Below are 23,155 nucleotides of genomic sequence, written 5' to 3'. Positions count from 1 at the left end.
TACCGCTGAATAGGCTCTAATGAATCGTTGATAAAAGTTTGTGAAGCCAAGGAACACTTGTATATTCCTCAGGCTACTAGATATTAGCTATTTCGTAATAGTTTGAATACGCCTGGGTTTCATTGTAACCCCTTTAGCTGAGACAATGAATCCTAGGAATTCGATTTCGTTGGTATAGAAGACATATTTCTTTAACTTCGTGAAGAGCTTATACTCAATGAGATGTACGAGCATCTATCGGATATCCGCTGTATGTGTAGTTTTATTTTTGGAATAGATTAGGATATCGTCAAAGTATACTATATATATATTATTCGCTAACCCTGCTAGCGCTTGATTGATATATATCTGAAATGTTGTAGGGGTATTAGTAAGACTGAAAGGTATCACCTTATACTCATACTGATCGTATTGTATGTGAAAACGCCGTCTTCCACTTGTTGCCTGCTTTTATACAAATACGATAGTACGCATCTCTCAGATTTAATTTAGTGAATATAGCACCTTGTTGGAGTTGGTCTAGGGATTCATTAATAAAGGATAAGGGAGTTTGATTCTTTTTTGTAATCCAATTAAGTTTTCGATAATCGATATATAATCGATAGCCTTCCCCTTTCTTGAAATGAATATGATAGAAGCTCCTACCAAACTAATGGATCTTCTTATCCACTCTTTCTTTTGATACTCATCTAAATAATCTCGTAATATTACTGACTCTTCCTTTGATAAGGAATAGATTGGGCTCTATAGGGGAATTGAATCAGGCTTGAGATTAATGCGATGCTCTATAAGGTAGTGTTTAGGTAAAAGGCTACTTTCTTTTTTAGAGAAAGCTTTTTTGTATTCTTGGAATTCCTTTGGTATCTCATATAAGATTAATATGAGTACCAGGCAGCCCCCTTTTATTTTTAAGTGTGATGTCATTTTATTCGGGAAGATTATAAAGATTGCTTTACTTTTTTTTATTTTTCAATAAAATTCTTTTGTAGAAATGATTTCAAACTCACTCAAGATATAGCGATATTAGAATAATATCGATTTCTAATCAATATTGGAATTAACTATTTGTAATCATAGAAGATTTAGGATAGCATCTATCTATAATAGATCCAGCATTGCTGATATAAAACTATAAGTATAGGTTTTCCTTTCCCCTTTTTCATCTTTTACTTCAATAGAAAATTTGTGGTCCCTATACAATGTAATTGTGATACCATTCACTAACACAAGGGAAGTGCTTTTTTTAATAGAAATCCAGTCCTACTCAATACACTTGCTTTACTGTATAATATTAGCTTACACTCCTAAATCGATAAGGTATCGAAGCACTATTGGTTTATTGTTATTATTAAAGATTACCATAATTATAAAGATTATCCGCCCTTCCTTGTATAGACCCAGCATTAATAGGATGCTCATTATAATTACTGAATCTAGGCATTTCCTATACAAATAGTTTTAGATAGATTACTTTAACAGTTAGGTTTTCTATACTTTCCTTTACAACATCTATACACAATATTGTTTCGATAGATCATAGTATAATACCCCTTTTGTTAATATCTATAATATATAGCATTCCGAATACAATCCGTATATAATACCTCAACGGGATATTTCAGGGTTTTAGAGGGTTCCCCTCAAAAGGGTTGATTGAATTCTTGGACCTCTGGTTTAGCAATTAGGATCGGATTATTTTCTAGATGGGAATATTTAGAAGGGTTTCAATATCAAGAAAGTAATTGATTGTATTTGTAAGATTGCTATAGCTTCCCTGTATCTTTTCCTTGAAATAATTTCTCCACACTTTCCAATCTACAAACTTGTCTTATAAGCTTATTATACGATTTAGATTGTTGTAGGGATTTCGAGATTTTTCTGGTTATATTAGGTAATAGACCCGCTAAGAGCCTTTCAACCCAAATACTTTCCACTTCTTATTCAATATCTTCTTCAAGGCCTTTTAGATAGATTACAAATACATTTACAGTTTCTCCTTCCCTTTGCTTTGCATACATGATCTTTTGGATTGCTCGTCACTGCCTAATCCCTTTATTTATAATAGTATCATATATATACTCTCTGAAGTTTTCTCAGTTTATCTCTTTATAACTCGATTTGCTTATATATCAACGCCAAATCGCTAGAGGCTGTCTTTTGAAGTATTGAATGATATATTCTATTTTCTTTATATCGATAAGGAAATAATATCCACCATTACTTCGAAACATAATTTCTATCTAAAAAAAAAAGTTTTTAGCTTTTTTGATATTCTTTCCTTTATATTGTTTTAATCTCTATAACTTCAATAGTTTTTCCGAATTGAGGTTGGCAACCTGATGGGTTGCATTCAATACAATTGCGGGTCGGTTATACTCGACCGGGGTGGTTGTATATAAGATACAGTTTATAGCCACTCTATAAGCTTCTCTCATAACTGTCATTTCTTCTTTCATTTCTCGAAGTTATTGGGTTAACGATGTATCCTTGTTATTACTAAAAGGGCATAATGGAATCGAATAGGTGTCGCTGTCGATATCCTGCAGAAATTGATCGACAATTTCACTGGATTGATCTTGAGTCGTACTACAGACATCCCGCTTTCCCCTTGGAACAGATGTTCTTCTTATTGAAACCATAGTGGTACTGATGGTTACTCGACTAAGAATAGTTGATAGATTACTCTATATATAGAATAAAAAGAATTGTTAGAGTAGATAATAGTAATGAATTAACTAGGTATAATATAGCACAAAGACTTTTCATTAATTTCTCTAAACTATGAAAATTCTACAATTTATAATTGTGCGCGGGTTGGCGTTGGCCCGGGTAGGCCCGCAGGGCTACTCATGTGTCCTCGCCAGCCCTTACGCGGATTGACCGTGACAGATTTGTTATTCAGCAGTCTTCTTGCATTTGATAACAAACTACTTGAATTCAGTAATAAAGTTATTAAATAGGATCTTCTTCATTTTACATTTATTATAATCTATAAAAGCTTTGTATAAGAGATCTAGAATCTAATATTGCTTGTTTAATTTATACCAAATACCTGCTATAGTGTATTATCCAGAGGGCTAAAGATCGGAATTATATATGTTATCTGTGATTATATCAAAGTGTATCTGATTGTTCGTATAAACAGAACCAGAAAGTAGGCTAGCAAGAAATATGATTTCTGAAATTCTGATTTATTTTTGTAATCCGTAGTTAAACAGCGATTAACTATACTATAAAAAGTTATATACTGATTTTAGCATTTTGTAATATCTTGCTCATTATTATTAAACTTTTCGGGGGCGGCGAGATACTTGTAACAAGGTGAAGTTTGTGAATTATTATGAATAGCAATCTTCAATATCTTAATTGTATCTTTCAATTCAACAATCTTTGATTGAGTATCAATAGCTTGGGTTTGAGCAGCGGCAGTTTAGGCTTGTAATAAGCCCGCGATCGATTCGATCGATTCAAATACGGCTTGAGCGGTGGTGAAGTGTGTAGCATTTGGATTATTGAATAGATCTGTAAAGAGAGAGATATCGGTTTCGGTGAAGTTGAGAACGTGGTTCAAAAAAAGGAACTGCAGAGATAGGCTAGATACAGGCGCTTCTAGTGCAGGTACTTGTTCACCCATCTTTGGCACTTTTTGAGGCTCAAAACATCGGTAATAGGATGTACAATGGATCAATGGTGATGCGATCGGTGTGATCGGGATAAGGCATCAGTAGGGCTTTGGAAATAAAATAGGAAATAAAAGCTGTGATAGCTTATTTGATAATGGTATAACTGTTATGGTACAGGTAAAGACTTATATTGTACCATAAGGATAGAAGAGCTATGGAAGAGTGAAGCCCTACTTATAGGAAGTAGGGCGCGCTAGTATTCTGTGCCTGAGGCACGAAGGCAACTACAGATCATGTAGTTGGCGCCGTGACAATTACTAGCCTGGATATTACGATTATATTACACAATAGATTTATAACTATTATAATTACTATCACACTATTCCGAATTGTAAAGGCTAGGAGGGAGTTTTCTATCTACTTTCAATTTCATAAAGAGCTTGGCAAAATATCTTGATAGATTTCATTATACACCTACTCAAAAGTACTGGTTTCAATATTATCATAATAATAATCAACCGATTAACAAAAATAAAATATTTCTTACCTTACTATAATACCTACAACTTCAAAAGGTTGCCTGCCTGTTCTAGAAGAATATCTAAAAGCTCTATAGCTTACCCCTATTCATTATATCTGATTGTAAAGCTCAATTGTCTTTGAATTCTGGAAATATATCTGCAAGCGCTTGGGTATAGCCACCAAGCTTTTAACTGTTTACCACCCCGAAACTGATAGATAAACCAAAAAAACTAATATAATACTAGAATAGTACCTCTGATTGTATATAGTATATCTACAGGATGATTGGGTAGAGTAGTTCCCACTTACTGAATTCTCCATTAATAATATCTAGTCCGAAAGTACCCGGATAACCCTATTCTTCTCGAATTATGGGTTCCACCCTTGCCTAGGCTTCGAGCCCGCACCATCCTAGAATAACCATTCTGCTATATAAGACATCAAAGAATTTGTTACTAAAATAAAAACTATTTTCTTATATTTACAAACCGAATTAATTATTAATCAAACTCGATATCCGAAGAATACCGATATCTATTATTCCCCTACTCGTAAATACTTACCCAGCAATCTAGTTTTAGTTAAACACCAGAAATATTAAGACTTTGTACTTATAAAAGAAGCTTGATTAGAAAAACCTCAAGTTTTTCAAAATCTTAAATCTAATAGGCCTTTATACTTATAAATTAAAGCTTCTAATCTCGATAAAGATTCATTCTGTTTCTATATCAATCTACTATATCCTACATACAATAATCTTATTCCTGAACAGTGTAATTTATTATTATCCCCTATAGAAATAAACAGCTTCAAGTGTCTTGAGATTACCAAAATTCTGAATTCCTATTAGGAAAGAAGAGATTGTAAAGAACCTTGCCTGAAATACACTATCCATTGGATCGACTACGATACACCAACCAAAGAATCTACAAACTATCTGGAAGACGTACAAGAACTGATTTGCAACTTTTATTATAGATATTCTAACAAACCTAGTCCTGCTTAACCAGGCCCCACCTATTTATAGATTATAAACAATGACATGCCGCCTCGATAGAGCTTAACCCTTAGAAGGAAAGTAATATCACGATATAAGCTTACATAATATGCTGGTCCTATCGGAAAGGATTGAAAGGAATACTCACACCGGAATACAAGCGAGCTAGAGCCCGATCGGGCTAGCTCGCTATGAAAATTCCGTATATCTTCAATCAGAAGATTCTGTATTGTAGCTCTTTGAGCTACATCTTAATCCTCAATCTGAACCTATTACCCGAATCAGTATAACTTTGCTAGATTAGGGTAAAGTTATTAGAACCCTATCCCGCCCGCCTGCCCCTGTGATAGGTTCCCACTATCAGTAGGCCCCTAAATGTCTATTTGTATTCAATCTAAAGAGCTAGCTAATAAGGGGAAATAGTAGGCCTTATATAGGCACTACTGAAAGAGCTAGTCTCCTTCGCATTCGCCTAAATACCTTTGATACAGTAGCCATTGTATTGAAGTCATTCTTTTGAAGTGAATTCCCTTGTTCACACATTAGTTTTATTATTAATAAAGATAATTTGAAATGACTAAAAATAACTTAATTGATTTAAAAAAGAATCTTTATAATTAAACTATACAGTAATTACAAATCCAATCAATCTGAAGCTGATTTATACAATAATATTAATTGAGCTCTTTTGAATAATATATTTCTTTTTTTAATAAATCATAATTGAAATAGTGAAGTATATAATTGAAATGCTTTTATCAAATAGATTCAGTTTTTTATCAAAAACATATCTAAATACTCTCTGTGACACTTTGCCTTAGAAGAACTGCAAAAGCAGGGTACAATTTATCCTTAGAATCTACAATTATAGAATTGGGAGCAAAGTGTTCATAGAGCGCTTTTATATACTAGCTATGTATACGTGATCGTACACATGCGCAAGCGCGTACGTGAGCGATCGCAGCTGCGATTGGGTGCGATCCGTGACACTCTCAGACTTTCGAGAAGATAACATTCCCCTGTGTCACGGGATCACTTCTGGGAGTATTCAGAAGCTTTACCGCTGAGCTAAACGCCCAAAAGACTAGGAGGTAGAACTGGAAGTTCTACCTTACTCTCACATATATAGCAGGACAGGACAGGACAGAAAGGGCTTAGTGTCACCCCGTGACACCCTGATTCTTGATTAACCAAAAAAAATTGATTATTAATAAGCAATTCAAAATATTAATAGTATCAAAAAGATCAATATGAATCTTCAATACTATAAAGATTTTATCAACGAAGAGGATTTGAAAGTGAGATAACATCGCCCAGTCACGTTTCGGTGGGATCCAGCTCACATGATCAATTCGGAACACCCTCATCAAGTACCGATGTACTACCGAAGTTTAAACCATGACTTGATCAAGTACTATGATGTTGCTCCTGGGTGACGGAGAGAGATGTATATCGCGAAACCCTCTACCTTCCAACGTAGCAACTAGCTTTGGTATCGAGGAGTAATCTCGCAAACATGGCGCAGGGAAACAAAAAACTTTGAGCGTTCCAACAATACACACCATAGCTTAAAACCTACATGATCTATGTTGCACATCTCTTTGCGCCTAAGTCCGCCCGCTCCATGAATATATCCAGAGCGATCCATCTGCATAGAAGGAAGAACCAATGAGCCTTGCTCTCAGTCTCCTCAAACCTCAATGTTGCACATCTCAAATTTACTCTTATCCGCTGCCCTATTATCTGTTTCTCATTTCTTCACTTGTATCCAAAACAGCACAGTGTGTTGACGCGTATGAGCGAAAAACATTTGTTTAACCTGGAACGCTCAGATATATCCGCAATAAGGCTGAATTAAAAACACTCAGCTACCAAAGCTTTCGGTCTGAATTGTAGCGATTATGCGAATGTATCTTCCAGACCTAAAGTCGTACAAATTTATGATGTGGTCTCACATCCAAATTCCACCATTGTAATAAATGGTGTCACCCCACTCCTCATACGAGTCTTTTATAACATCATCATATAAATTCCACAAAACTCAACATCATGCAATCATAAAGGAGGAGAGAATTGTTTGTTGCATATCTGAATATCCGGAATGGATGAAGTTGCTGTTTCTGGTAATGTTTCGAAGGTTCTCAAAGTTGGGAGAGGATCGAATCAAGATGTCTCCCTCATGAGAATAAAGACGATTGGTTAGGAGACGTGAATCATACCCCTGAAATGATCTCGGATACTTGCTGACGCTGAGGTGAGTAAGATTCTTTTGGGTGGGCTTGTGGATAAGCTGCGACATGATTGTATAACACATTACGCAAATTTGTCAATTGATCTTCCATTATTCAGTAATCTTTTGCTATTCCAAATAACCAACCCGGCCAAAATTTCATAATTCAGCGATGTTCTTCATACCACACACCCAATGGGCTATCGTCGCCCGAGATGCTCAGAACTCAAATCTGAGATCTCCCCGCTCCTGACTCAGAATAACATCCATGGCCCCATAATCCTTACTCGAATGATCAGTCTCCAATCAAAACATCCAATACCGACCCACCCCATTCGAAAAAACCGGACCTCTCATCCCATTTCTTCAAAACAACTGACTCGACCGAGGATTTACGATATGCAACAAAGAATTTCTTGACCCCATGAAAGTCAGTGATAAGTGGATTTTGGGAACTATTTAGGAAGGAGTTTGCATCGTATGATTTATAGCCAAGTAAGCAAAGCGAGCAAGCAGGACAGGGGAAATGAGCTGAATATGTAATGGAACCGCAATGGATGTAAAGAGATGGGATGGGAAGGGTGGGGGCCAGGATTGAGGGATGGCTGCAGATATGCGGCAGCATCCACGGGAGCATACAGGTAGGTGCAACGGTTTGAGAGCATAATCTTGTGTGTTTGGGTTTGCATCTCATGGTGCACAAATTAATATATATATTGAAAATTTGGACATCGACCGTTGAAATCGATCGTTACACGAAATAAAATCAATATCCAGAAGCCAAGGACATTGAAAGCGGACTATACAAGAAAAGAAGAAGGTATACGCATCGCAACCAAACGCCGTTTCCGTGAAACATGCAGAAACAGAAATCCATAACCATAGAGCCTCAGCCAAACACTCAAGTCATGAAGTGTTTCGCTGATCTACCCTTCCTTTACAGCTTCAATGATACTTCCAGCCCAGCAGGTTCCCATTCTCTCACATTCTTCCACAATTGCAGCGTCATCCCACCACCATTTTCCACCCTCGACGTAGGTTCCCCACATCTTTTTCCACAGCATTCTTCCACTACACTTTTCAACTGCCATTCTATCTGTTCTTCCCATTTACAATTCCAACACATGCTAGAAATTTCAAAGATGATGTGCAGCTCCCCTCAGCCCAAAGTCCTGCATCTGCCAACCATAAAGGAAATAAACGAGTTGGATTCAAACAGCGAAATTGCTTCTCTAAATTTACTGTTAAATGGGTATCAAGCCAAGATCTTAGTCGTGGACCAAGTGATGAGGGAACTGGACAAGGATCCAGGATGGTTAAATAAAGAATACCAGGTTGAGTTATCCCAAGTGGACTGATCGCGGTGGGCGATGCTGGAATTTCTGAGGTTGACGTACGGGAAGAGGTGAGCGTACGATGACATTCTTTGAGTATATTGGGGATAGATGATGAAGGAAGTAGAGATGGCAGACCTATAGCATGAACCGCGCCGAAGATATTTGAGGCATAAGATAATTGTGAAGTAGGTCCTGGAACAGCAAGAGGATGAACATTTGGATATGATTTTGGCGATAAAGGGTTTGTGGAGACATGATGTATTTGTTTTTCCGGATTCAAAGCTGAGAGAAAGGATGCAGAAGCTTCTTTTGTGAGCATGTAAATGGAGATGATGGAAAGATTACTCACCATGATTTTCATACAACGAAAGCATTTTCCCATGTTTTGGTGCTCCGTTGAGCGCCCTGGAAGCATCACGGGTTCTAGCAACGCGATTGATAGCTCGCAAAGCAGTGAGCATCCAAAGTTGTTTCTCAAGCTCGAGCTCTCGATATACCGATGCGTCGGCCACTTCCATCCATTCTTCATTCAATCTTTCTAGAATAATTTTATTGCTTGCTGCTTCCATCTTACGAATATTCATTTGCAAATGTGTCTGCTCCGTGTTAGAAGGTGAGCGATTACGACCACGATGTTTCTCCTTCGACGAGACCCTGAAGACTTCAATGAGGCTACTGATGAAGCTGTTTCTTCCGCTGGACATGCCCACGTTTCAGGAGGTCTCCATGAATCTGAACGCCTGTTCCTTGCTGTAATTGACCACTCGGTAGTTCTAGAACCCGTATCGTTTCTAGATTTTAGTACTCTAGGAGAGCTTGGTATCTTTGGGGTCTCGGGACTGTGTGTAGGTGGAAGTGGGAAATCATATGTTGAGGAAGTTTGATGATAAAGCAGATCTAATAAGTCAGCAAAGGCTTGGGCTGTCCAGGATATAGATTCTTACTCTCTCACTGTGGAATCTTGGATTTGGATAGGAACTGTTCCAGAAGTGATATGAACGACAGTAGCTAGTTGTTCTGACGCACTGAAATCCTCACTTGGGGCGACAGTGATCTCAGTACTTTGAGTGACAAAAGAATTTGGGCTCAGAGGCTGTATAAAACGATTTTTGCTTTGTCCATCTACTATGGAGCCCCATGATGACTTAGTTCCCGCGGATCTTCCAGTATAACCAGAGAAAACCGACTCTAGACAGAATCAGTTTGAGATCAATATCAGTAAAGTGGAACTCACCGTCCGAAGGACTTCTCTCGGATTCTTGGTAAGATGGAAACTGTTGAAAAGAATCCATTGACTGGAATACGTGTAATGGTTGTCGTAGTCGTTTCACGTACCTCTTGTGTGGATGTTGATGTCTCTGAAGTGCTAGTATAGCTTGACATTCGACGAGAAACTTTTGAAGACTGTTCGGTTTTGATAACTGGTAACTTTGGAGATGCCACAGCTACTGGAGCAGAAATCTTTTTGTTACCGCCTCCAAAGAACCCAAAGATAGAGTGCTTGATTGACTTGGAGGAATCACTGGACTTGGAACTTCTTATTGACGGTGAAGATCCCCTAGTGGACGTTTGATCTTTACGATGTTTTCTCTGGCCAACGGTCTCCCGTGTGGGATCAGTCCACGAAACGTCGAACATAATTTAGAAAGGATGGTCTGTAGCAGGTTGAATCTGCCAATGGAAGGAGGGAAAGTACCCTTGAAGTCCAACGATATGATCAAGAGGAAAGTACCATTAGTAAGTGTACGTGTAAATGATTCATAAAAATTCATTGTGATATATGTTCTTCCGGTAGTCCTACAATAATGTTTGTTTCAGGAGGTTAAAAATCTTATCGCTCATGCGAGGAGTTTTTTCACTTGCATGGTGGCAGTTCGCGGATCTGGACTAGTGCCACTCCTCTTGGAGTCTCTCACATACTTCTTGCAGGACATCTCATCATCGAACTGCACCGTCCCGTGCGCGAGTAAGTTCAGGTCGTCAATTCGGCTAGTGGCTTTGAAAGGTGGGTGATGGAACGGTTTTTTAGAGAGCACCGCATTTAGTAAGCAAGAGAAATTGGAAGATATCCAATATCAAAAGACACGTTGTACATGGTTAGACAATTCAATGAACAATGAGTGTAATTTGGGTGCAATGGATAGAATGGGGAAGCAAGAGCGTAAAGGGAGGAGGAAGGAAGGATGTACCTTGCCATTAACCTAAAAAGGTCTAATCCGGAAGAGCCGCGATCATATTTCGCGATTGTGATCAGTAACAAACTTAACTATCAAACACAACATCAACTATTTTTTGGCTCTTGTTACGACACAAAACCAGTATTCGTTAATCAAACTTCTAATTAATAAATACTCTATGGACGTTGAACGCTCTTCTTCCATTCTTTCATTTCATCCGAATTAATCAATAAAACCCGACATAGGTTTTCGTCTGATCCACTTCATAGCTCAAAATCTACTCTGTGGTCATGATTTTCAGGTGATTCTTGTATAACATGCACCCTCCCGAATTATGTCGTCTTTATCTGTTTACCCCCCTGCAGTGTCCGCCACTTTTCTGCAAATCTCATGCAGCTACGGTCGGGACCAGGCCCAAAAGCTGTGTCCTGCAAGCCATACAGAGGTATCACAGGATGATCATTGGGGATGGCGTTTCACAACCGAAGCCACAGGCTCACGAGAGCTGTTGATTAGATATCAAGAAGTGGTGGTACCTGCATTCATTATTTCAATATTTCCCATGGAAATATCCAATGCTTATGAACCTCATCGAGCTGCTGAGATTTATGCCAAGAGAATTAAACGGAAAGAATAACATGATACCCCGAAACGTTGATTCACAAGGTATTCCGATCTATCACAAAGAGGCGTTCCCCAACCATTATTGCTCAAATGCCATTATCCGTTGATTAGTTTGCGAACCAGACTCAGCCTATCGTTGTGTTCCCATTATATCCCTTGCCGAATTACGCAGTCCTACGCCGGTAGTCTACCGTGCTACCCCTCTTGATCCCCCAGTTTCAAAGGGTCAAGGACTACTTTAAACAAAGAAGATTGAACTTACAAAGTCGTTATTGTTTTGATCATGGGGGGCTGGAAAAATTATTGAATTGCAAATTGAATTTACATTCCGATCCATTATCTTGACTGTCAAAAGTTCCTTCTTCTGTCCAGATGCTTCCGCTGTCATATCAAAAGTTTGTTCCGAAAAATACTCAAGCTTTTTACCGTTACTGTATAACTTCTAGGACTTTCCCACGTTCTAATCGTGTGCTTCAAACTTGGCAATAACAGCATCGTTGTATACAAATCATGCTATCTATCAAAGAGTATATTAATAATCTCAATACGAGAGCTTCAAAGTCAACATTTGGCAGAGTTTTTTCGTCTTGATGGATGGTGCCATGTAAGTCTTCAAGTACTAAATCTGAAATTTGTTTAATGCTAAGCTCTACCCAGGAACAACAAAAGAAAAATGCCAAATTTATCACAGAAGTCAGAGCTGGGGTACGACCTTTTTCACAATGGCATATATCATTGCTGTCAATGTATGCTTATGGAGATATTCAGAATAGGGCTATAGCTAACATTGCTGTGAAGTCAAACAGTATTATCACAAAGTGGTGGTACTTGTGTCCTGTCATGATACTGAAGATCCGTCCTGCGCAACAGATTCTACCTACGCCGCTTGCGTTCTTGGTCAGTGGATATATCGATTCGAAAATTTCTGTCATGTATGCTAATAATGTCTAGATATCAATCGAGATTTGATTACAGCCACTGCTGCAGTGGCAGGAATAGGGTCTCTGGCATTTGGCTTTTTCACCAATCTACCTGTTGCCTTGGCGTGAGTTCCTCTGCAGAATTTTCCCACAACTGAACACTAATATTTCTAGCCCCGGTATGGGTCTTAACGCATACTTTACCTATCAAGTTGTTGGTTTCATGGAACTGGTACTGTTCCCTATCGTTTGGCTCTCACAGCCGTGTCGTGGAAGGGTTTATTTTCGTTTTCTTATCCCTGATTGGCATGCGGCAATGGCTTGTCAAGGTAATACCTGCTTCGATAAAGGTCGCAAGTGGTGTAGGAATTGGTCTGTTTTTGACTGAGACGGGAATGTCATACTCCGCAGGAATCGGTGCCATGACTGGCTCTGCGGTAACTCCAACCGCTTTGGGAGGGTGTCCTCCTCATACTTCGACGTTACAGGAGCTTGCACTAGTCATCAGATGACCAACCCTACAGTGAGATTTCTATTTAGACTTATTATCACTTGCAAACAATTTACTGATTTTCTATTGTAGATGTGGATCGGAATTATCTTTGGAGGGTTTTTAACTTCGTACCTAATGGCATTCAGATTTAAATCTGCGATAATAATTGGGCATTGCGATTGTGTCTATCTTTTCATGGCCGTAAGTGTTACCCACAAGATTATTTTTCGCCAAGCTTACATGTGTATTAGGCGCGGAACACCTTCACATATTTTCCTTATACGCCTGATGGCGAATCACGTTTCCAATTCTTTAAACAAGTTGTCGCATTTCACCAATTCGCAATACCCTTGCTGCACAAGATTGGGATATCACAGCTGCAGGCTCTCACTTTGCATTGGGCGCTTTTCACCTTCCTATATGTTGACATTATCGATTGCACAGCTACATTGTATTCAATGGCACGCTTTTCAGGAGCGGTTGATCCAAAACCGGAGATTTTCCCTCGATCTACAATAGCATATGTACCGACGCAATGACGATCTCCATCGGTTCCTTGTTCGGATGTTCACCTGTAACTGCATTCATTGAGTCTGGCGCTGGTATAACCGAGGGTGGCCGAACCGGCTTACAGCCATCACAACCGGTATCCTGCTTTTTGATATCAATCTTTTTTTGCCCCATATTCGCATCAATCCCTCCATGGGCCACTGGTTGTACTCTTATCTTGGTGGGATGGCATGATGATGCGTCAAGTAGTTTCAGTCAATTGGTCTTATATTGGCGATGCACTTCCGGCTTTCGTCACTATCGTTTCAATTCCTTACACCTATTCCGTCGCATATGGACTCATGGTGCTGGTCTGATGCTTATACTGCTCTCAATGGATCCGGTTTACCTGACGCAAAAGATTTCTGGGTAGATTGGGCTCCCACCCGATGCTGACAATGCGGAGTACTGGGACATACAAACCTAGTGGGTGGTACTGCGCCATGGTTTATATCAGAGTAGCGCATTCGAAAGTTCTGGCAATCGATCGAGATATGGAAAAAGTATTGGATGGGAATTCAGCTACAATGGAGCATGAGTTGGCTTGAGAAGAGCAGCTCTGAGGTTAGATCGTCTTACCTTTTGATCTTTTCGATACTGTACTACTCATGCTTCGGCACTCATGGTGAATTCTTGGTAAATTTCCATACATCAAATGTTGCTTATAGAGTGAAGAGCCAAGTCTAATATTACAGCATTTCACTGAAATTGTCCTTTGTGCTTGCTGTGGGTAGATTGATGAGCATATGTTGGCATGGTTCTATTAGTATTTGCCTCTGTAGATATAGTTTGGGATCGTTGGATGAATAATCGGATGAACAAAAGATAGAGTACTTAAAGAAGTTTCTCTAGACGCAATATAGGATAGGAATCAATTTGTGTTTTGCTCTATCGAAAAGTTTCGCTAACTTACAAGAACAATTTCGAAGTGACATGAGACTTCGATACCTGCTTTCCATCACATGTTATAGGATGACCTGATAGCTTTCCTAGACATGATTGCCCTTTAAAGGCTTAAATATCCAAGGTACTGAGGATTCGAATTTGGTATCACAGGAGGAATTGTTCACGTAACACTGACAGCAATTTCGGGAACTCCCCTATCATCGACACTTCAGCCACGGAATGGCACGAAGGTTATTAAAACCGGTAGAAAATAAAGGTTTTTTGTTTCTTGAGGTCAGTAGCATATAAATTCATTACCTAGGTACCTAGTTGAAACGGTTAGTCCATAGACCGTAGAATTCCGTACTATTTATCTAATGGTGTTCAAATAAGAATATATGTGACTTTCAAGAAGAACATGACTGGGAAAGAGAATCATGTGCTGTTAATTGATGAGAGAGAGGTTTTTTTAAACTAGGAGAGGAACGTGATTGAAGAGAAGAAAAGATTTCAAATGCTGTGACATTTTAGATTCTGGGACTAAGTGTCATATAGTGGATAAACATGAAGATGTTTTGGTTATTTAAAATCAACAGGGACATTAACGTAATTCCTACCTCCATTAGTCCAATACCGAGTAGAGTCCTTTCGAAATGCGAGAAATCAAATGCAATTCAAATGCCATTTGATTTTATAAGAAGCTATAGGCTGACATGAGTTTAAATATTTAAAGAAAGTATGGTTCAAGAGCTACCCTCAAATTGAAGTTTCTCAACATCTCAACGAATTCGTGTATCCACATGTCACAAGTCACAGTCTATCCATCATCAAATTTCTCACTGATGTCATTTCCCATGATAATGCAAAGTCAAAATCATTCAATTGAGTTGTATTACCGACATGATATACATCAATTGATGATCAATCCTAACCTGACAGTGTATTCCAGTCAGAACTACAATCCAATAATAAAAATGTTTGAATATCTAAAAGCAATTAGAAATTTGAAACGAGTCCAATGTCCTAATCAAATTCAACGTCTCAAATGATACAAATATTATAATTGATTTGGAAATTTGAAAATCTTTATTATTGGACTATAGTCCGGACTATTGGACACACTGCTAGGTTGAGACTAACCATCTCGTTTGCCATCTCTGAAGTCCTTGAAACCCCCAAAAGCGCAAAAAATTCAAAAAGACCAACTCGATCGCATGCCCAAACCCAGACCCAGAAAGATTAGCATACCTGCCACAACACTCTTTCATCGATGTGTAAAAGACCGAAGAAGATTTGAAAACAGTCAAAGATGCCGAGGTAATCTAATCTGTTGTGAAATCAGAGATAAAACATCAGATCGTTAAGATCAGGATGCCAGGGATTGGTTCTATTCTGGTAAGGATCAATCCAAATTCCTGTGTTGTTTCGATAGAAAGTCAAGTTATTTGGAGAAGTGGCAGCGAAGTCATTGTCCAGAGCCGGCTTCATGTAGCAACGCATGCGATCACATAGAATATCCGCGTATTTGGCCGGCGTACAAACAGACAAAGCTTTAAATGCCCTAGAGCCCGTGAACAGATAGTGTTCGTCTGAAGACTTTTTCAATAAGGCCCTACTAAAGCGAGATAATGAGTCACTTACCGTCTCTTGAATCTGCTCGGTGTGTAATCACTCTCATTTATGATGACAATGTAATGTGCGCTTCTTGCTGTCCCAAGTGCGCTATCATGACTCTGGAGATAGAAACTGAAATGATTAGGTGTAACTACCCCGGAATCAATCACCAAGCCTGATGAAAGGTTGTTGTTGTATTTGTCGTTTTTCGCTAATTTGGGAAAGAAGCAGGTGTGATGACGCTTTCCGACTACTAGCAGAGTAATTTTTGGGCACCAATTACCGCCTTTTCCGCCTGTTCCACCTGCCGCCTTGCATCCAGCTTTGATGAGAGGAATTTAATCGTTCACAACCATTCCATATTGGCTTTCGCTCACACCATCGCGATAGAAGAGTATATGTTCTGGTAGAGAATTATTATTCGCAGTCCTGTACTTGTCAAGGCGTTCTCCAATCATATCGGCTAGGTCTGCGATCGACTATATCTTCTAATTCAGGACTCACGAGCAAAAGTTTACATGGGAAGATACAACTTACCTCGGTGTTATTTTCTTGAAGGCGAGCGGATGCAAAGTATTGAGAGCATAGCTGATCACAAGTAGCTACGACCCCTGCCATTGAAGGACACGTCGCATCCCTACCTTTACCAGCATGCGAAACGTCTGCTCCAACGATCATCGTGTTTGCCTTCGCACCAGCCCAGAAGATTCTTTGGCTTGCCTCGTCGCTAATGAAATGGCTAGTACCTCCTAATTTGAAGTTTATCTTGAGACTGGTCAAGAATTAGCATCGGCATTATTATTGAATTAATTCAGTAGAGGCAGACCTGATATTAAGGATAACTCCAGTGTCCCGTTGAAATCTATTGTTCATAAACTTCCCTTTGGTAAGCACTTTTTTGGTGATGCAAATTGTCGGAATACCAGCGACACAGTCACCCCACCACTTTATATTTGCATAGGTACGTATATCCCCGTCGGGGACTACTACAAGAAGAAGTCTCGGGTTTCTATTACCGTTTCTTGAACACAAAGTTGCTAGGGCTACATCAAGTCTATCACAAAAGAGCCGACTATTTGGCGAGAACGCAGCGTCGGAGATACTTGCACTGCCTGTGAGCGTGACACCATAGTTTCCAATTTTCCATTCGAGATCTCGGGCAAAGTTCCTCACTTGTTCTACACTAGCATTGTCGTTGGACCTGAGCCGAATGATATGCAGATTAGAAATCGAATTTCCAGTGTCAGCAAACCTGAAAATACGATAGTTATCCTTGAGCATCCAGGAAGATTTGTTATTTGGTTGCGTGGATATGTGAAACTGGGACCCTCCGCCAAACTCCAGTATGGGCTGACGAAGGTATTTCGGAACAACCTCTACAAATTCATGATTAATACTAAGGCCGAATTGCTACATTTATCAGTGACTATGGTATCTACTGATGTTTCTCTACTTACCGAGAAGGAACTCGTGGTAGCTGGAATTCCCAGAGACGGCAATGCCCCGTTGAGAATTAATCTCTTGTTGCTTTCGGGCTCACACTGAGCAATCTTTATCATTAAACTTCCCAAATCATCCGGAAGAATCTTTTTGAAGATTTGCACAGCAACAATTCGCAGATTATCGGCCGGGTACCATCTCTCGTCGGTTGCTGTCCCCATATTCAAGCAGCAGACAGAGGAATTGAATCTCAACAATCGATATTCTGTGTGATTTAGCAAGACTTCTCTGTATCGAACCACTAAAAGGATTGACTTACTATTTCTCATGTGGTCATAAACAGAGGTAACCTGGCCTGGGGTTCCGTTGGCATCTCTAGGCGCAAAAGTGACTTGACTAACATCTGAACCATTGACATCACGAATGACTCTCGTTTTAGGATTCGCACCATCACCAACAAAAGTGACTCGAAGGCCTATGAGACTACTTCGTTCATTGACTGGCGGAATTTCTTGCTGCCAAAACAATCGAATCCAAGTACTCAGTATTACCGGAGGGAAAAAGGCTGAGGTTACGGTGTTGACATTCAGCAGCACCGATCCAACAGCTGGCCGCATCGATGTATAGAAGCCAGTTCTGATTAGGAATTTCGCGTCACCATCCAATGGCACCTTGTGGTAAGGAATTACACCCCCCAACACTAGGATAGAATCTATTTCCCACCCGGAATCCATCAAACAATGGTGCATGCGGTGAAGCGTAGCCGTTGATTCTAAACCATGAGATAATGTTCAGCATCCTAAGATCCGCATCTGGTACGAATGTCGAACCGCTCGAAGATACATGTGTGTTTAAAGCATCTCTTTGAAAAGGGCCTTCGTAAACAATGAGGCTATGCATTGGAACCCAGATTTGATCTCGACCATGACGATGATGAGTAATCTCGACAGTCGCTCCTGGTACATCAGTTAACTTATCATAAAGTTTGCCGACGGAGACGATGTACTCCGAGTAGTCCGAAACCCAAATTCCCGAAGGAGGGACTTGTAGGAGTAGCTCTTCGATCAAAGTACGACGAAGCTCACGCTTGACAACGTTTTTTTTATCGATTTTGTCGAGGTGAATCCTGTATCTTCGCAGATCAAGATCGGAGTTGAAAGTGACTTTGAAGTAGTTGGACTGAACAGGAGCAGGCAGATGGGCGCCTGTATTTTCAACAGCTGTCGCCTGACGATGGACCAATTTTTGAAAACCACTTGCCCGTTTGTCTTCTTCAACTTCTTTTGCTGTCTTTGCTGGTGGAATGAAATCTGCGACCAGTTTGATCGAGCCGGGTGGGAGAGGCTGAGCTTGAGTTGCATGGGATTGAACTTGTGGTCCAGAGGTTGCCGTCGAGGGTATACTTTGCGAAGGGCCTGCAGATGAAGTCGACGGGACTATTTGTGGCTGATTTTTTGGGGGATTTTGTCTCATGTATGCTTCATACTTCTCTTTCGTATATTGCATAGGATCAGGAGCTTCTATGAAAGAACACGCTATTTGGCTATGAAGATGTCCGCAAATGCTACAAATAGTATATTGGTTGCCATTCAACTCGGGACAGAGTAAACATGAATGGTCGGGGCTGAAACAAATATCACAGACTTGGTCTTTCCAAGATGGCCAATGTTTTTTGCAGGAGTTTGTATAGTGCTGAGTGTTCTCCGGTGCGTTGGGACATTTTGAGCATGTACGCGGTTCTGAAGACATCTTCCGCAAGCCTGAGATCGTCTGAGAAGTGAATTTACTTTTAACGGAGTGAAGAACTCTAGTCTAATCGATGCTCAGATAGCTACTCAGACTTATCTACACTAATTATACTTATACTTCAATTCCTTAAAATTATGTGATCAAATGTCAGATTTACTGAGCTATCGGAAGCCTACTGATTCACAAGCGAAGTAGTTTGATATGCCATTCATCGCTTCCGTGCAAAATTTCAGCAAGCGAAAAAATGTAATTGCTTTATATTCGATAGAGAGAAAACTTAGATTTGGACACGTGAGTGTAGTATATTCAACTTCAAAGTTGATTAAAGGCAATAGTTGAGGATATCAAAAGATCAAGATACAAACATGATATTATTTCTTTGCAAGTTTGCAGTTAGAGACAATCGAGACGAGATCCCATATGGAAGTCGGATTTGAAAACTGATTGAAGAGTATAGCTATTGTAATTTACTACTCTTAATTCGAGAATTTGACAAACCAGCGGCACGGTCAATCTACACTCAGTCAGGACAGTCCGAACCGCAATCCAACAACATATCTACCTAAGGGTTTGAATGTCTGAAAGCAATCAAAATATTTCAATCTTCCAATCAAACTCAATCTTACAATCAAGCCCAATCTCTCAATTAGTTCGATTCATCTTATCAGTCTAGAGATTTGACAATCTTCATCATTAAACTATAATCCTGACTATCGAATACTCTAATCCTAGTCTTCAGATGCTACAATATATCAAATAAATACGATTATCGCAACTTTCAACCAGAGTTTTGAGGTTAACTAGTAGTTTTACAAAAAGGAATGATTATTTGAAATACTTACAATACACTTTAATAATAAAAGGACGCTTGTCGCAACTCGCGCATGGAATGTCACATACATTGTATCTTCACCGATACTCCTATAATTGCGAAGGAAAGATTGTTGTTGAAGCACGCGTTTTGTTAGAAACCCGATGGATTGGAGAATAACTTCAGAAGCTTGATTTGCATTTTTGTGAGGATTCATAATAAGTCCACTAAATCACTTATTAATATCTTACTAAATAAGGGATATCTTGATGACTAATACACATATAATATGATCTTATATTATAAAATCATATTATCATATAGTTGTATAATAGTATCTCTTATCAAATTGATTTATAATGGAATAGAATGAAATGGAACTAGATGGAAGTATACAGGAAATATCGCTAAATTGATTGGTTGTACTTTCTTTTTATTATCTAAAATGATTCTATAAGATACGATTTAAATCGATCTTATTTATAAGCATAGAATATACTGGAATTTCATTATAAACTATATAAACCTAGAATATTCTTTAAAGAAAATCTAGGAAAAAGCAAGCAATTTCATCTCAACTCAGCCTAGCTCTTCTAAATTGACTTCAATTCAACTCTTATTCTATATATTCGATTTATCCCTCAAGCTTAAATTGACTAGATCTTCCACTATCATTATAATAATACTATTCCTTATTATTATAAAAGCTAACCTCCAAGAATTTTAATACAAACTGCAAGATTCAGCCCACACAGCACAATAACTTATGGCATAAGCTAGCAATCAAAAAATATTCACCAAGTTTCTAATAAAAAACTAAAACGTATCGAAAACTCACAACTAGCATAAGAAATCAAACCTGAAAGTATAACACTTGAAAAGCACTCATAAAGAACTCATGGAAAAGTCATAAACTCTCCTGTAAATTACAAATAGAACATGATGTTGTCCAGATTACAGTGCCAGGGATTAGTTTGTTTAGATCCTGGGCGAATCCACGCCTGCTGTGCCCCGTGATAGTGAGCCAGTGGATCTTTGCTCTGCTGAATCTGAGCCTGAGTACGACGAAGTCCTCCATCTAGCGCAGGCTTCATCTAACACCGGAGCCGGTCGCAAAGGATATCGGCATATCTTGCTGGAACGCAGACAGATAATCCCTTAGGCGCTCGAGAACCCACAAAACATAATTTATGTGTCTGGAAGGATTGTCAGTGTGAGTATGTTCAGAAAGATATCATATCTTACCACTTGTTCTAGTTGATCCAAAGTCAATTTGCATTGATTAGCGATGACAGTGTAGTGCGCCGACCGTGCTGTCCCCAGCGGGGAATCATGGCTTTGAAGGAAAAAGCTCATTTGATTAGGATTCATGATGTGCTTGTCAACCACCAGACCCCCACTTATATTCTCGGTATTCTTTTCCAAATTAAGCGGGAAAAAACGGTTGTGGTGGCGCTTCGTGACGACTAGCAACGTGACACGAACATCAGGTTTTCCTTGCTTCTCCGTGAATTCCTTACAAGCTTTGTCGATTTGTGGAAGCTCTTGAGTAAGTACCATGCCAAACTGACTCTCACTAACGCCATCTCGGTAAAATAGAATGTTCAAGGGAAGATTCCCTCCATTTTTTTCCTGATAAAGCTGTAGTCTCTCTTTGACCATGCCGCTTAGATCTGAGATAAATTATGAGAAACCGGTTAGTAAACAGTCAAAATGAATCTTCCAAGGAATAATAATATACGGAGTACCTCTGCATTATTTGGCTGGAGGCGAGCAGATGCAGCAAAATGACAGAATTTGGAATCAAAAGAAGCGACTACGCCGGCCATGGATGGGCATTCAGGATCCAACCCTTTGCCAGGATGACTAATAGTCGGCTCTCATAAGCGGCCGACTAGTTCCTAGTCGGGGAAAGCGAATGTCCCCGCTCAAGCTCAAAATATCATATATTTGATACTTTTAAAAATAATTTATTAATAAAAGTATTATAGAACTGAATTATTAATATCAAGAAAAGAGAGATCAATAGAATTATATAATTATTCAATAATATTTATTAATAAAAGCCTAAATCAATATCATTATCATTGTTATTTTTAATATTTAAACTACCTCCCTCATTTTTCTCTATTCCATCTTGAAAGTCTTCCATAAACATAAAAACCACATAATCATACTATAAACCTAATTCCATATCACCCTATATATCTATTATAAAAGCAACCTTATCATTATCGTTATTACTATTAGTATTCATTATCCTCAAACCCTCCCTAACTTTTATATTCTTCTTCAATTCTTTCTCTTTCTGTAGCTTTATCCATATCTGATTTGTATATTTCCATTTTACCTCTAAATCTACTATTGGAATAATCAGATGGTAAGGTAAAAGGATATTGGAATTCTGTTTTGATATTCTTTTAATTCTTTTAATTCTTTTATTTTCTTCCTTTTCTTCTTTTTAGTATTCTTACCTGACTCTAAAATATCATCTCTTTCAGTATACCAGATAGTTAAAAAAGTATTACAATCTCTCTTTTTAGCTATAATATCTTTTTTATCTTTTGTCTCTTTCCGAATCCTCTAAGAATCTTCTATTGTAAATCCTTTTAAAACATCGATAACAAAGGTTTTATATTGTTTTCTAAATGTTTAATTAATTATAAAATCTTCCTATCTTCTCTTGTAATATACTATAACCTCTACTTTTAACATAATAATATCAACCTGTATAGTTTGTATATTACTGACAAACATATCGAACTCTTTTTTTCGTATAGGATCACTCCAACTTGAATTGGCTTTTTTGATTTTATATCTTCAATAATCTAGATCCTGAGATATTGTTATAGGTTGAGCTGGTGTAGTATAAGGGGATAATTCTATATCTTCCTCAATGATTGGTAAAGGCTCAGAACGATTGAACTTTTTGATATTTTGAATACAGTTCTTTGAGTTGATAGGCTACAAACCCGAACTTTTCCATACTGATTTTATATTTGAGGGAGTAAAGATTTTATATCGAATAGCTGCCAAATCCTGTAGAAAATATATAATATTATATTCAAGAATGAATTTTATCAAAGCCTTTTGAATAAAATACTGATACTAATGCTTATATATTCTGAATATGCCTATATCGAGTAGTTATATATAATGTGTAAGATGTGGAATAAGATAGAAA

At 38.6% G+C, this 23,155-nt stretch overlaps 5 protein-coding genes across 5 annotated transcripts; 2 read left to right on the top strand and 3 right to left on the bottom strand.

The window, feature by feature from the left end:
- Window positions 1-8,101: 8,101 nt before the first annotated feature.
- Window positions 8,102-10,347, bottom strand: EAF02_006950 (uncharacterized protein; the record flags this gene model as incomplete). The annotated part of the gene is made up of 6 exons (XM_038902998.1): window positions 8,102-9,012; window positions 9,059-9,305; window positions 9,386-9,500; window positions 9,654-9,897; window positions 9,944-9,983; window positions 10,045-10,347. The coding sequence occupies 6 exons, from the start codon at window positions 10,345-10,347 to the stop codon at window positions 8,465-8,467; spliced, it is 1,497 nt and encodes a 498-aa protein (XP_038757319.1). The 3' UTR covers window positions 8,102-8,464.
- An 873-nt stretch (window positions 10,348-11,220) lies between these two features.
- EAF02_006949 (uncharacterized protein) lies at window positions 11,221-11,523 on the top strand (the record flags this gene model as incomplete). Its single annotated transcript, XM_038902997.1, has 1 exon — window positions 11,221-11,523. The coding sequence occupies one exon, from the start codon at window positions 11,221-11,223 to the stop codon at window positions 11,521-11,523; it is 303 nt and encodes a 100-aa protein (XP_038757318.1).
- Window positions 11,524-12,100: 577 nt separating this feature from the next.
- EAF02_006948 (uncharacterized protein) lies at window positions 12,101-12,942 on the top strand (the record flags this gene model as incomplete). The annotated part of the gene is made up of 5 exons (XM_038902996.1): window positions 12,101-12,114; window positions 12,202-12,256; window positions 12,317-12,407; window positions 12,462-12,555; window positions 12,693-12,942. The coding sequence occupies 5 exons, from the start codon at window positions 12,101-12,103 to the stop codon at window positions 12,940-12,942; spliced, it is 504 nt and encodes a 167-aa protein (XP_038757317.1).
- A 2,753-nt stretch (window positions 12,943-15,695) lies between these two features.
- On the bottom strand, window positions 15,696-19,131 carry EAF02_006947 (uncharacterized protein; the record flags this gene model as incomplete). Its single annotated transcript, XM_038902995.1, has 9 exons — window positions 15,696-15,918; window positions 15,999-16,293; window positions 16,351-16,450; window positions 16,509-16,743; window positions 16,798-17,381; window positions 17,429-17,676; window positions 17,731-18,082; window positions 18,135-18,931; window positions 19,056-19,131. The coding sequence occupies 9 exons, from the start codon at window positions 19,129-19,131 to the stop codon at window positions 15,696-15,698; spliced, it is 2,910 nt and encodes a 969-aa protein (XP_038757316.1).
- Window positions 19,132-21,065: 1,934 nt separating this feature from the next.
- EAF02_006946 (uncharacterized protein) lies at window positions 21,066-21,800 on the bottom strand (the record flags this gene model as incomplete). Its single annotated transcript, XM_038902994.1, has 3 exons — window positions 21,066-21,167; window positions 21,217-21,644; window positions 21,713-21,800. 3 exons carry the CDS (start codon window positions 21,798-21,800, stop codon window positions 21,066-21,068), a joined length of 618 nt encoding a protein of 205 aa, XP_038757315.1.
- Window positions 21,801-23,155: the final 1,355 nt, after the last annotated feature.

The sequence above is a fragment of the Botrytis sinoallii genome (assembly GCF_014898435.1).
Source record: "Botrytis sinoallii strain Bc 23 chromosome Unknown BSIN_011, whole genome shotgun sequence".
Taxonomy (NCBI): domain Eukaryota; kingdom Fungi; phylum Ascomycota; class Leotiomycetes; order Helotiales; family Sclerotiniaceae; genus Botrytis; species Botrytis sinoallii.
The sequence above is the reverse complement of the archived record's forward strand: the minus strand, read 5'-3'. Positions and strand labels throughout refer to the sequence as shown.